Genomic DNA, 12,920 nt, shown 5'->3' with positions numbered 1-12,920 from the left:
CTTAGAGAAACAAACATGTCTGCCCCCTTACATCACTTTGTCAAGTGCATGCACTTGAAAAACACAGTAAATACTTCTGTGATGACAAACGTTTGTTAAGTGTTATATCCTTGAAGGGTTGTAGCTCTGCTTTGCATGCAGAAGATGGCAAGTGCAATCCCCAAGTATGGCTGGGACTATCCCCTACATGAAACCCTGGACAGCCACTGCCAGCCAGTGCAGGTAATACTGACCTAGATGGAACCAATGGCCTGACTCTGTAGAAGGCAGCTTCCCATGACCCCACATCCTTGGACAACACCGTAATATTTCAACAGTGACCACCCCTATTGAAAACTGGGCCGGGTCCACGTGCAGCAAATTCCATATACAGTGGTACCTCGGGTTAAGAACTTACCGTATTTTTCGCTCTATAACACACACCCGACCATAACACGCACATAGTTTTTAGAGGAGGAAAACAAGAAAAAAAATATTCTAAACGAAACAGTGGATGTATGATTTTTGTGGTTCATGCTATGGCCACAGACATGTGATCTGACAGTGAATTTGGGGTGACCCAGTGCAAAAATCCTTAGGATCCATGTGGATCCGTGCTTTGTAACCACGTTTTAAGTGGGGAGGGAAGGAAAAGCACTCAAGGGACAAGGAACACGCATGGGGTGGGTGGAGAAGGATGCTGTTAATAAAGCAGAAGAGGGGTATAAGAGGAGAAGCAAGCAGGCTCTGCTTCTCTCCCTCCTCCCCGGCTCGCTGAAAAGCTTTGCTGCTATTTAGCCAGCTGAGTGGGGAGGAGAGAGGGACAGAGAGCCTGCTTGCTTTAAAGGAGCCAACCGGACAGGAGCCGCTTACACTCATGTAAGCGGCTCCTCTCCTCTCCCGCTTTGCTCCTTTAAAGCAAGCAGGCTCTCTGTCCCTCTCTCCTCCCCACTCAGTGGCTCTTCTCCCGCTTTGCTGTTTCAAAGCGAGCCACGGAGGAGGGAAGGATGGGGAACCATGGATCCTCTGCTCACGACTGCAGCAGATCCCCCCGCCATCCGTAGGCATTCGCTCCATAACACGCACAGACATTTCCCCTTACTTTCTAGGAGGAAAAAAGTGAGTGTTATGGTGCAAAAAATATGGTAATTCATTCTGGAGGTCTGTTCTTAACCTGAAATTGTTCTTAACCTGAAGCACCACTTTAGCTAATGGGGCCTCCCGCTGCTGCTGCGCCGCCGCTACACGATTTCGGTTCTCATCCTGAAGCTAAGTTCTTAACCCAAGGTAATATTTCTGGGTTACCGGAGTCTGTAACCTGAAGCGTATGTAACCCGAGGTACCACTGTACACCAATCCCTCCAAAGTCCCAGCCCCATATTCCTTGGGGTGGCTTTACATCTCTGCTACTGAGGAAAGAGAACCGTTGGCACGGGTGGAGAGGCAAGCTGGAGCACAGGAGGCCTTGATCTGATGCCATAACCGAATCCGCAGGCCTTTTTATTTCCTGTCTGGGCACATCTCAAGCATACGTCATTATGGGCATGGATGTTGCAAGGAGGCCACTTGTGATTGCCTATTGCAGTACTCACAGAGAGAGAGAGAGAGAGAGAGAACCTCTACGATTCTGAAACAGCAAAGACAAACCATCGACGTTTGCCATATCAGCAGTACAAACCATCGATGCCGGTCATATGGGAACTACTTCCATGAGAGGAAAAAACAGGCACTCATAACAAAAATAGGAAACTCTAAAGCTGAGCTGAGGACCCTTTTTCATCCTGTGGGCCACATTCCCCTCACAGAGACCTTTTGGAGGCCACATGCTGGTGGTGGGCGGGTCCAGAAGTGAAAGTGGGTGGAGCGACAAATGTAAATTTTTTGTTCTTATGGTAGGCTAGTTTCACACACCGCTGTCTACCCTCCATCCAAGAGGCATGGTCATGGTTCAAGGGCACATTCCAGTTGGGCAAAAAACAACAACACTTGAGGAATGTGTGAAGCAAGCTGTGGGGCGCATGGCATGGGGAGAGCCCTGTGAGCCAGGTGGAGAGGCCTGGGGGGTGTCTGCATTTGGCCCCCAAATCTGATACAAACCCTTGGTCAAGTTACAGCTGCAGGGAGGATGTAACAAAACTCTCCTTCCTCTTGCACTCGATTTTAACAAAACACAAACAAACAAGGGAAAGCAGTACACTTTAAATCACAGGAAAAGTGCCAAGCTTCCGTCACCTAAAAGCAAATCTCACCCCCTTTTCAGTGTCAAAAATCCCAACTGCAGGCCTTGTTTTCCTGGCGCGAACATTTTCCACAGACTGGCGAACTGCCAGACCCACTTCAGTGGAGAGGAACAATCACAGACCATAGCTTGTCCGTCCCCCTTCTCCCCCACTTCTCACTGTAATCAGCTTGGGGGTTTTGTTTCCATGATTTTAACACCAGCAAAGGTGCCCGTTTCTCCCTGCCTGCGAAAAACCTGGGGCGAGCTCGCTGCCTCTGACAGGGCACAGAGAACGCGGTAATAAACATGCCGAAGCTCAGGTTAAGAGGGGCCACCTGAAGCCGCAGAGAGTTATGGAATGCATCTCTTCCCCGCCGGGAACGGAGCCAGTTCCAAAACCATGCCAAAGGAGGCATGAAAGGCCCTTCGCACCAGCTGCTTGCCAAGGTGCGCCCTGCAGGTACACTTTACCCCAGATTCAAGTCGAGGCAAGGGAAGAGAAAAGGAAAAAAAGAAAACCACAGGATGAACCCCACCCATTTTATTTGCAAAGGCACAAGAAAAAGGGATTTGCAGCTCAGCAGCAAAGGCAAAGACTGGCCTCACATCCCAGCTTGAGTGCAAAGAGATGCTTGGGTACGCTGTGCACATAGGTAGGGGAACTAGGGAAGCCCAGTACTGTCTACACTGACTGGCAGCAGCACTCCAGGGTCTCAGGAGTCTTTTTCCCAAACCAACATAGAAATGCTGGGGATTGAACCTGGGACCTTTCTGCATGCAAAGCAGATGCTCTAACCTTTGAGCTATGGCCCTCCCCACTAACTCCTGGTCATTCCCACCCCAAGCATAATTTATCTGAGCAGAGTAATTTAGATGGGAGGGCCCCTCTCTCTTTTTTAGTTGGTACTGTTAATCAATTGCAAGGCAGAATTGTTGCTGATCTACCGCAAATGAGTTATAAATTGACCAGTAGATCCCCATCAGCCCACCTCTGATAAAGAGAAGTCAATTTATTTATTTTGTATGAGTACACTGTGGCTCAGTGGTAGAGCATATGCCTTAAAAAGAGGAGGCCGGTCCCCAGGTAAGGCAGGGAGAATATCCCCTGCCTCAAATCCTGGAGAGGCACTGCAAATCACTGCAGAAGATGCTGAGCTGGGTAGACAAATGGTCTGCGCCTCAGTAGCATCCTATGTTTCTGTATTGTAAGCAAAGGGATGTGGCTCCACAGTACAGCAGCGGCTTTGCATGCAGAAGGTCCCTAACTCAACCCCCAACATCTCCAGGAGAGAACCCTACCCGAAACCATGGAAGGTCACTGCCAGTCAGTGCAGACAATACTGAGCTACATGGATCAAGGGTTTGACTCAGTATAAGGCAAAAAACCTGTGTTCCAGCATCTGCAGAGAGTGAGAGAGAGCTGGGTCAAACTCTGCAAGCAGCATTTTCAACCCTCTGTTTCTCATGAGGGGGATGAATGGATGGGATGGGAAGGTCATACAGTATATGCAGAGACACTGAACTCATCAAGGGCAATTAAGACTCCTTGCACAGTGAGTCACCAGGCACGTGAAGAATTTATTTAAAAAGGGGGGGGGACTGTGAAGGAAGAGACATAAGGAGATCAAGCCTGGGAGATAACAGTGGCAGTTAAGACCCTTCCAGCGACAAAAGTGCGCTTTAGAGAGATTTATAAAGACAGCAAGAGCAGGGGCCGTGGAAGACAAAAATGCTTTTACGAAATATCTTGCGTTTAAATTACAGCTGGGAGCATTAATGGGTACATCCAATCAATTAGCTGAGGATGGAGAATTCCTATTAAAAATGTGTGTGGGGTTAATTAGACAGTCATTCCCCTCCACACACACACAGACACACAGACACACGGAGGGGAGAGAGGGGTTAAGTCCCATTATCTTTGGCCTACACATCCCCACCCCTCAAACCCACTCCCATGGGACTGCTGTGACATCACGGAACATTCACCACACATTCCAAATACTCAGGGGTGGGGGAAACAGGAAAGCAGGACAGGAAGGAAAGGAATAGAGCTGTCCGCAACATGTGTCAGAGGGATGCAATTTTTTCAGGTGACACATATGAGGGGGGGTGGCGGAAGCAGTTCCCCCACTGCTCCCACTACCGCCAATTCTCCTTTCATGCATCCCCTACGGTAGCCCACTGCAATAGAGGACCCTGTCTTGCTGCCAGTTTTGGAGTCAAGATTCAATGAGTTAGATTGAAAGGCTAGCATATCTGATACAGAACTGGATAGGCCAACCTCCCTTTTGCACCTGGGTTAGAATAGCAAGCACTATTTGTGGACCTAACACAGGCAGAAACCTCTCCCCCCCCCCACTCCCCAGGCTGATAAAGAGCCCTGTGTGACTCAAAAAGATCAGATACAACATTCCACACAGGAGCTGGTCTGAGCAAAGGGGAAAAGGGGGGGAGCACAGCTCATACACTCAAGTATTTCGTTCACTGGCTTCTGACTCAGAGTGCAGACATCGAACCTGGGTCAACAGCACAGAAGGGCGACACACACACACCTCGATTCTTCTCCTCCCTTAGTCACTCCATCCAGCAACTGGGAAGCAAGATGAGCAAGTCTCCATCCCAACATTTGCCCTCTGTCCTTCCTCTCCGCCCCCACCCCACTCAATTCTTAATCAGTTGGCAGGGAAAGCAATGCCTGGAAGCAATCCGCAACTGTTTAAACAGCATTAGCTCTAATTTCTTTCATTGGCTCTATCTCACTCATCTTTTGTGTATATTGGAGGCTTCATCCTGGGAGGGTTAGGATTTAACCAGCAGAGACGGAGAAACTTCAGCGGAATGCACAGCACATCTTCAGAGAGCACTTTGACAGCAGACCACCCAGTCCTTATTAAAACATTCCCAACTGGGGGAGAAGCAGAACTGGAGGCGGCAGGTGGGGAAACATCACGACATGAAGCAGCCCGGCCAAAGGCTCTCACTGCAACACCTCAAACAGGTTAAAATCCAGGGTGTTGTATGCAATCCGTTATGCAACCTCCAATCACTGACAGAGGAAAATTAGGTACAAATTGGCCGATGAAAGATTTGTATTTATTTATTTTAATCAACACACCTATGCTATACATTAAATGCCTGCACAATCTGAATCTTCCCTCCCATGAAGCTGCAATGGGCAAACCAGTTTAATCACCAGCAAAGGCCTAGATCCAGTGGTGGTGGTAGTGCGCCTTAGATATAATGCTGATTCTATGAGATCCTGGTTTTGGCTTCATCTTCTCTCACACCAAAAGGGCTCAGAATGGCATAGATGGGTCCACCACCATCCCCACCGCTTCTCCTCTGCAATATCCTCAGAATAGCCCTGCAAGGCAGGTTAGGTTGAGGACACAACTATACCTGCCAAGTCCAGCACGGGATTCACAATGACTCACATCACTTATCTGGTAAGTAAAGGCAGGGTACTGGCAGCTCTAGGGCTTATCGATGCCCTGCCCGCTAATTTACCCATATGAATACAACCTCCCCAAGCCATTTTTATTTATTTATTTATTTTAAATGATATTTATTAAAGTTTCAAAAAGGTTACAAGAATAAAAAAAAGAAAAGAAAAAAGAAGGAAAAAAATACAAAACACAAAAAACAATTAAAAACAAATCAACCTTTCCATATCCTGACTTTCATTTACTTGTTTCCCTGACCTCCTCGCACCCCCCTTTTTTGTATTCTAGTTCAATTAGTTATTTCAGCAAATCCTTTCTCCCCAAGCCATTTTTAAACAGGTCATCATCCCCCTGCCCAGCTTTTGGAACAGAGACATGCCCTGCTTGTGGGAGGGAGGTGTTTTGCAGGTGCTGGATTAGGCCTCACTCTCACCCTCCAATTTTCCATCTAAAACACATACACACACACACATCTGTATTTGGCTAATACACATTTGCCAAAGTATAACTTTACCCAGATAGAGAAAGGTATAAAGCTCTGAAAGGATTTCACCCCAGTTCTCCCTCTTCCAATCTTTATTGGGGTGTGGACAAAAGGGGGCATTTGGGAAGATGGGCTGCAACTGGCCAGTTTTCCTCACCCTCCCTTGTGGTTTATCCACTCATACAAACGCAGTGGAGATTTTGAGTTTCCGTTCATGAACAGCAAGACCTCCCCCCACACCATTTACAAAAGCGGATCTTGGACTACAACATGCTGCCATTCTGAAAACGACTTGATAGAACAGGAACCCACCCACCCCCACCCCAGAAAAGCCTTCCCTCATGCCCTTAAGGTATGCAGAAGTAGCTTGGCAATCACTGCCATCGGTAGCCAACAACAATTTGGGCAAACTGCAGTCTGAAACAGCAGAGAGCTGCTGAGCCTGGACAATACTGAGCCAGATGGACCATTGGTCTGACTCAGTAGAAGACAGCTTGCTGTGTGCCTCTGTCCATCCCCCGCTCCATGTTCCACACTTTGAAGGAACAGCTGCCATGCAAATTTGGAATCCGCTAGGTTCATTCCTCCACACAAACATGTGGGGAGAGGCACAGCTCAGCAGGAGGGCATCTTTTCTGCATGCCGAAGATCCCAAGGTCAATCCCCATACTCTCCAGGTGGTGCTACCTGAAGAGATCTTGTGTGCAAAGCATACACACCATCACTGAGCTAATTTCATAAGCCTACGGCTTCCATTAGTGATGTATGGAAATGAGAGCTGGACCATCAAGAAGGCTGATCGCCGAAGAATTGATGCTTTTGAATTACGGTGCTGGAGGAGACTCTTGAGAGACCCATGGACTGCAAGAAGATCAAACCTATCTATTCTGAAGGAAATCAGCTCTGAGTGCTCACTGGAAGGACAGATCCTGAAGCTGAGGCTCCAATACTTTGGCCACCTCATGAGAAGAGAAGACTCCCTGGAAAAGACCCTGAGGTTGGGAAAGATGGAGGGCACAAGGAGAAGGGGACAAATGACTGATCTGATGAGCCAGGAGGGGTTCACTGACATCTCCAACAGGGAGCTGGCCTCTGCCTACTCCAGCTCTACATCCATATTTTTTTTTCCATTCCAAAATCAGTGGGGTTCTCTGGTAGGGGGGGACAGTTCCAGAAAGAAATACTTGAGGGGGCTTGATCAGGGGGTCGTTGTCCCCGAACAGAGCCACCCCTACTTTATGCCAGTGCCTTAATGGTGGGAATGGTTGCCAATCTCTGCAGAATCTGCCTTGAAAGCAACTCTTAAACAAAAGGTACATTCAAAATTACCCCTTGACTGGTGGCTACTGGGAGTGACGGGGCAGAAGCCCAGGGAGGGTCAACAGCAGGTGAAGTCAGAGTGAATGATATTCAGAGTCAGACCCAATGAGAGATGAAGCCAGCTAATTCCTGGCTTGTCCCCACACTATGTCCTGCCGAATTCTACTAGGGTGGTACTTAGAATGACAGCAAAGGCTACCCCCTGGACAGGTTGCAAGGAGGAAATCAGGCACATGGACTCACTCTGTGAGAAGCCAACCTCCACTGCTCGCAATATTTACGGTAACCTTATAAATAATAGTGTGGTTAATTATTATTTTTAAAGGAAGCTGTGTTGGCCCATAAGGGGGGGGGGGAATCATCATCAGTATGGTCTGTGCAGGTCCTGCTGACCCCAGTTCTCCTGGCATACTTAGAAACAGAAGATCTTCCTGCAGTTAACCAAGATTTCTGTTCCAAGACCAAACACAAGCTATACCTTGTAGCGGCAGGGGTTATTTGCAGTGGTAATAAGCAGTGAGTCTGCAGCAACAGGGTCAATCTTGAGGAACATTTTACAGCATGATGGCATCCAAACATATTCACCCAGTCGGTGTGACCTTTTCCTTCCCATCAAAATTCCTCCCCTGCCAGAATTTGCATTGCGAGCTCCATGGGGCAGAGGGCTCTCTGGGTTAATCCTACTCTAAAAAAGCTCCATGCCTACCAACGCTGCAATATAAATAAAAGAAATTGTCAGCAACCATGCTGGGTCATTCTTGTTTCATTTTCTTTTTTTTAATTACACAGGTTTAGTGGAAGAAGAGGGAACATACTACACTCTTCCAAGCTGGTGGCTTTGAAACTTTCCCAGCCTGGAAATATAAAGGCAATGTGCTCTACTGCAGACACTCGGAATTGGGTTTGCTTAAAAGCAGTCTTGCAAAGATGCTGCCTGCTCCGGGGTTAGCCACACTTTTTAAGAAGGCTACTCTCCATCTAAAAATACATAATTATGTACTGAAGCTTTTCAAGTCGCCCAATGAAAAACATGTGTCCTTGCTTTTTTCTTTTAAAAGGAACTTGTTTAGATTTAGAAGAAGGAAGGTTACAAAGAAAAGACCTGCCATCAATCAAAACAGAAATATACTGGTGCAGCGATTCTCAAGATTACATTTCCACTGACTTTGAGATCTAGACAAGATTGTGGGGAGTGTGTGTGTGTGTGTGTGTGTGTGTGTGTGTGTGTGTTATCAGCTGGTTTAAAAGTACAACAAGCAACATGAAATGAGGGTGGCGCTCACCTTTCCAAATTAATCCACTGTGAAATTGGGGGGGGGGGCGTGAGAGAGATATGGACAGACAGACAGATTTAAATCAATCAAGTTCAAGTAATTGCTCTTCACAGATGGGAGGCTGTCTGCTGTGCCTCCACGTGGGTCAGTGTTCTCAGCTTGCCTCCTTCCATTATGATGGCGGTGGCTCATGCAGAAACCTAAGAGGGTGGGCTCCTCCAATGGTGGGTAATTAACTTCTTAATCTTTACACACACCCTAAGAAGTCAGGAAGAGACCATTGCTCATTGGCAGGGTGCCTGCTTTTCATGCCAGCTTCAATCCCCAGCATCCCCAGGTAGCGTTGGGAATATTATCCTGCCTGAAATCCCGGGACAGCCGCTGCGAGTCAGTGTAGACAATATTCAGCTACACAGACCAATGGTCTGACTCAGTATAAAGCAGTTTCCTATAATTCTATTAAACAAAGGGACATATCTCCATGGTAAAGCATCTGATCTGTAGGACAAAAGGTCTCAAGTTCATTCCCCAGTATCTGCAGGCAGGACTGGGAATATTCCCCTGTTTGAAACCCTGGAGAGACAGCGCAAGTCAAGGTAGCAATACTGAGCTATTTGGACCGGTGGTTTCACTCTGTATCAAGCAGCATCTTATATATCAACTTCCTTGGGTACAAGGATAAAGCATCCCTCCCATCTCAGTGGGCCTAAAGGTTTGGGAAACCCAGTTGGTTAAAGGCAAATGAACTTGGCAGATACTTATCTTAGGACTGCACTGTTTTTAGTGAGTGATTCAAGCTTGCAGGGACGCTATGCCTTACATCAGCACTCCCCAATGCGGCACCTACCAGACAATGCTAGACTACAGCTCCCATCATACGTCTCCATTGGCCATTCTGGCCACAGCTGATGGGATCTGGAGTCCAAAATTATCTGGGGTCGGAGGGAGGTTGCTTTACGTCGCATAAAGTGCTCCATTCTTTGATGTTAGACTTACAGAACAGAGACCCAAACTGAGTGGCTCTGCATGCAGACAGTCCCAGGTTAAATTCCCCCGGCATCTACGGTTAACAGGGTCAGGAAGCAGGTGAAGGAACTGTTGGACTGCACTGAACAAACAGTCTGACATGGTATATAAAGGCAGCTTCCTAAACTTGCAGTTGTTCATAGAGGTGGAAGGAAGCAACCTTTGAAGCGGAACAGAAGAACATCAGAAGAGCCCTGCTGGATCAGGGCAAAGGCTCATCCAGCCCAGTATCCTGTTCTCACAGTGGGCAACCAGATGCCACAATGGGAAGCTTGCAAGCAGGACCCGAGCGGAACCACACTCTCCTCTCCTACATTTTCTGGAGAGGCGTACTGCCTCTGACAGTGGACACAGAGCACATAGCCATTGCGGCTAATAACCACTGATAGCCTTCTCCTCCATGAATTTGTCTCATCCTCTTTTAAAACCATCCAAGTTGGTAGCCTTCCACCCACAATATTCAGGGGCACTTTTAGTTCAGATGTCTCATGCTGTCCTAAGGCTGAATACAGTCCAGAATTGAACTGACATCACACCAAGTTCTAATGCACTTGGGTTGTGCGTGCACCATAAATCGAAAGTGCGTATTTCCCCTCAAGGAATCCTGGGAACTGTAGTTTACAGGTGCTTGGAACTATAGCTCTGTGATTGTTAAACTACAGTTCCCAATATCAGTTTTTGGGAGGGGGTGCTTTAAATGTATGGGGTGTACGCAGCCTTGGACATCACCGAGACCAAACTGGATGAAGTCCAAGTGTGTCAGCTTAAATTAAGTTTGCGGATCTTGCGGGGGTTAAGACTCCACAGAGCCCACAAACCTCTTATCTTGTGGTAGGGCACAGACATTGGGTGAAGGAAGAAGGAGGCTTCACCACCCAGCGCTTAATGAATTTGCAGAACTCATTTTTGCAAGGATGAAGCGATGACTTTAACATAGGATCACAGGGGAAAATATTGAAGGTTACATCAGTCTTACATATTACTATTTGTGGGGTCACTGTGGGCAACAAGGAATTCCACACAGGTGATTTGAACAGGCTAGCAGAACAGGGATGGCTCACTCTACCCCACTGACAGCCATCTATTTCTGCCTTAGTCACAGAGGATGCTAAACCCTTTCCTCCAAGGACAGCATGAACACCAAGGAGGTTGTTAGACAAGGGTCACTGAGATCCAGCCCTCCTTTGCAAGCTAGTTTAATGGAAAGAATTTGTTTTTTACTAGCCTAAGGCTTACAGACAAGGTTGGGTGTGGTAAGATCTGTTCTGTCAATGGTTATCAGTTGTGAAAACTATAGAACTTCCATGTTCTGAAGCAGCCTATCTAGAAATACCAGCTGCAAAGTACAACTGCAAGAGGAGGACCAATGCCTTCATACCTCTAACACTTATGGAGGTGGGATTGTAGGCTGACCCAGAGCAAGGTCAGTCTTAGATATCTGTGAGACGCAATTACACACTTGGGAGCAAGCTATCTTGGAGTCCACTGGGACTACTCAGAAGGAAGTGGGAAAGTGGGAAATCATTACAGGCCTGAGCTCCACTGAACTGATATTCGCTCAGTTAACAAAGCCAATCCTATGGCCTCAGAAGAAATCCTTGCTGTACCCAGTGGTGGTTGCTCTCAGATAAGTATCCATGCATATGGAGATGGGATGCAGCTCACTGGTAGAGCATCTGCTTTGCCTACGGAAGGTCCCGGGTTCAATCCCCAAGGTAAGTCTGGGAGAGAACCCTCGTCTGAAATCCTGGAGAGCTGCTGCCAGTCCATGTCAACAATACTGAGCAAGATAGACCAGTGGTCTGACTCTCAGTTTAAGGCAGCTTTCTGTGTTCTACAGTATTACAGTGGGTTTTCTTTTTTGGCGGGTAGGATAATACATAGCAATGATTTACAGTATCTGGAACTTCAGCCCATTTCAAACTGTTTTTAAATAACTGGTTCAACAAGCCGCTATCCTATTCTGGCTCAAAGTGAGCGTTGTCACTGGCACCAAGAGCACTGTTCTCCTCCAACACCTTCCTTGCATTTTCTTTGGGAGCAAATATATATATATATATATTTTGCACTTTTAAAAACTCCCCGGGAATGTACCAAAAACATAACCGTGAACAAGCAAAAGATGAACTTCACACCTCAGACACACCTTTTGTTTTTAAAATGTTCAGTTTCTACTTTTAATTTTTCAAAAGTGATAAGTCATTCAACTAAAAAGCAACATCGCCCTTTAGTTCTAGCAACAGTTGTGAAATGGGTGGCAATCGGCGGGTTCGGGGGGGGGGAGGTGCGGATGTATTTGTCCATTCACTTATTGAACAGGGGGGAAAATAGCATTTCAGTCCATGCCCGCCCACGCGAAAACTCAACTATTTCTTGCTGGGGGGTGCAATCAATGTAAGAGGCAGTTCAGGGCCTGGCGTCGGAAAGAAAGTTGTTTCTAAGTTGGCCTGTTTCAGCCAGAAATAGCAGAAAAAAAAAAAAAAAAAAAAAGTTCCAGAGATGTCCAGTGGGGCTACTCGGATGTAAGTTGTAAACTAGGAAACAGGAGCGGGTGTGTGGGGGAAAAAGAATATTTTCCAAGCCTGACTCCTCCCCAACCCAGTTTGTTCCCATCGGCAGGTTTGCAGTTAAGAGATCGCCAAGTTAGGGGGGTGGGGGGTGTTACAAATTATCTTTAAAAAAACAAAAAAAAACACCAAAAACAGAGACAGAGAAAGTTTTGCAAGAGAGTGAAGATCACAACACAGAGACTTTGGCATGGGGAACAGTGAAGGTTTCAACCCAGCCAGGAAGCGCAGCCCATTGAGTGTGTGAGCCCACCTCCCTCTACCCCGAATTACCTTGCAAGAGTAGGTCTGATGAACCGGATCCACGTTCACGATTTCCTCCACCGTCCCTGTGAGGACAACGTTGGCTTCTTCCTCCCTCCTCTCCAGTTCCCTCTCGGGACAACTTCCATTGCAACTGCCCAGCCACGATGCCAGCAGCAGCGGCGGCAAAAGGAGGCGCAGGAGGCGAGCGCCAGCGAAGGGGGACCCGGGGGCTCGCTTTTCCCACCCCATCGCGGCACAAAAGCAATCCGGGCGCGGGATGGGTGGGTGGGTACAGGAGGCTTGCAAAAAAGAGAACGAGAGAGAGAGAGGAGAAAAGGTAACAGGAGGGAGGCGGAGAGG

At 47.5% G+C, this 12,920-nt stretch overlaps 1 protein-coding gene across 1 annotated transcript in view; it reads right to left on the bottom strand.

The window, feature by feature from the left end:
• Positions 1-12,920, bottom strand: part of AGRN (agrin) — a 239,401-nt gene extending 226,481 nt beyond the window's left edge. Inside the window, 1 exon segment of the mRNA XM_081870652.1 lies at positions 12,588-12,920. Within this exon segment, the coding sequence (XP_081726778.1) occupies positions 12,588-12,809 (222 nt within the window). The 5' untranslated portion in view covers positions 12,810-12,920.

Source organism: Podarcis erhardii, assembly GCF_964252035.2.
Source record: "Podarcis erhardii genome assembly, chromosome: 7".
NCBI classification, from domain to species: domain Eukaryota; kingdom Metazoa; phylum Chordata; class Lepidosauria; order Squamata; family Lacertidae; genus Podarcis; species Podarcis erhardii.
The sequence above is the reverse complement of the archived record's forward strand: the minus strand, read 5'-3'. Positions and strand labels throughout refer to the sequence as shown.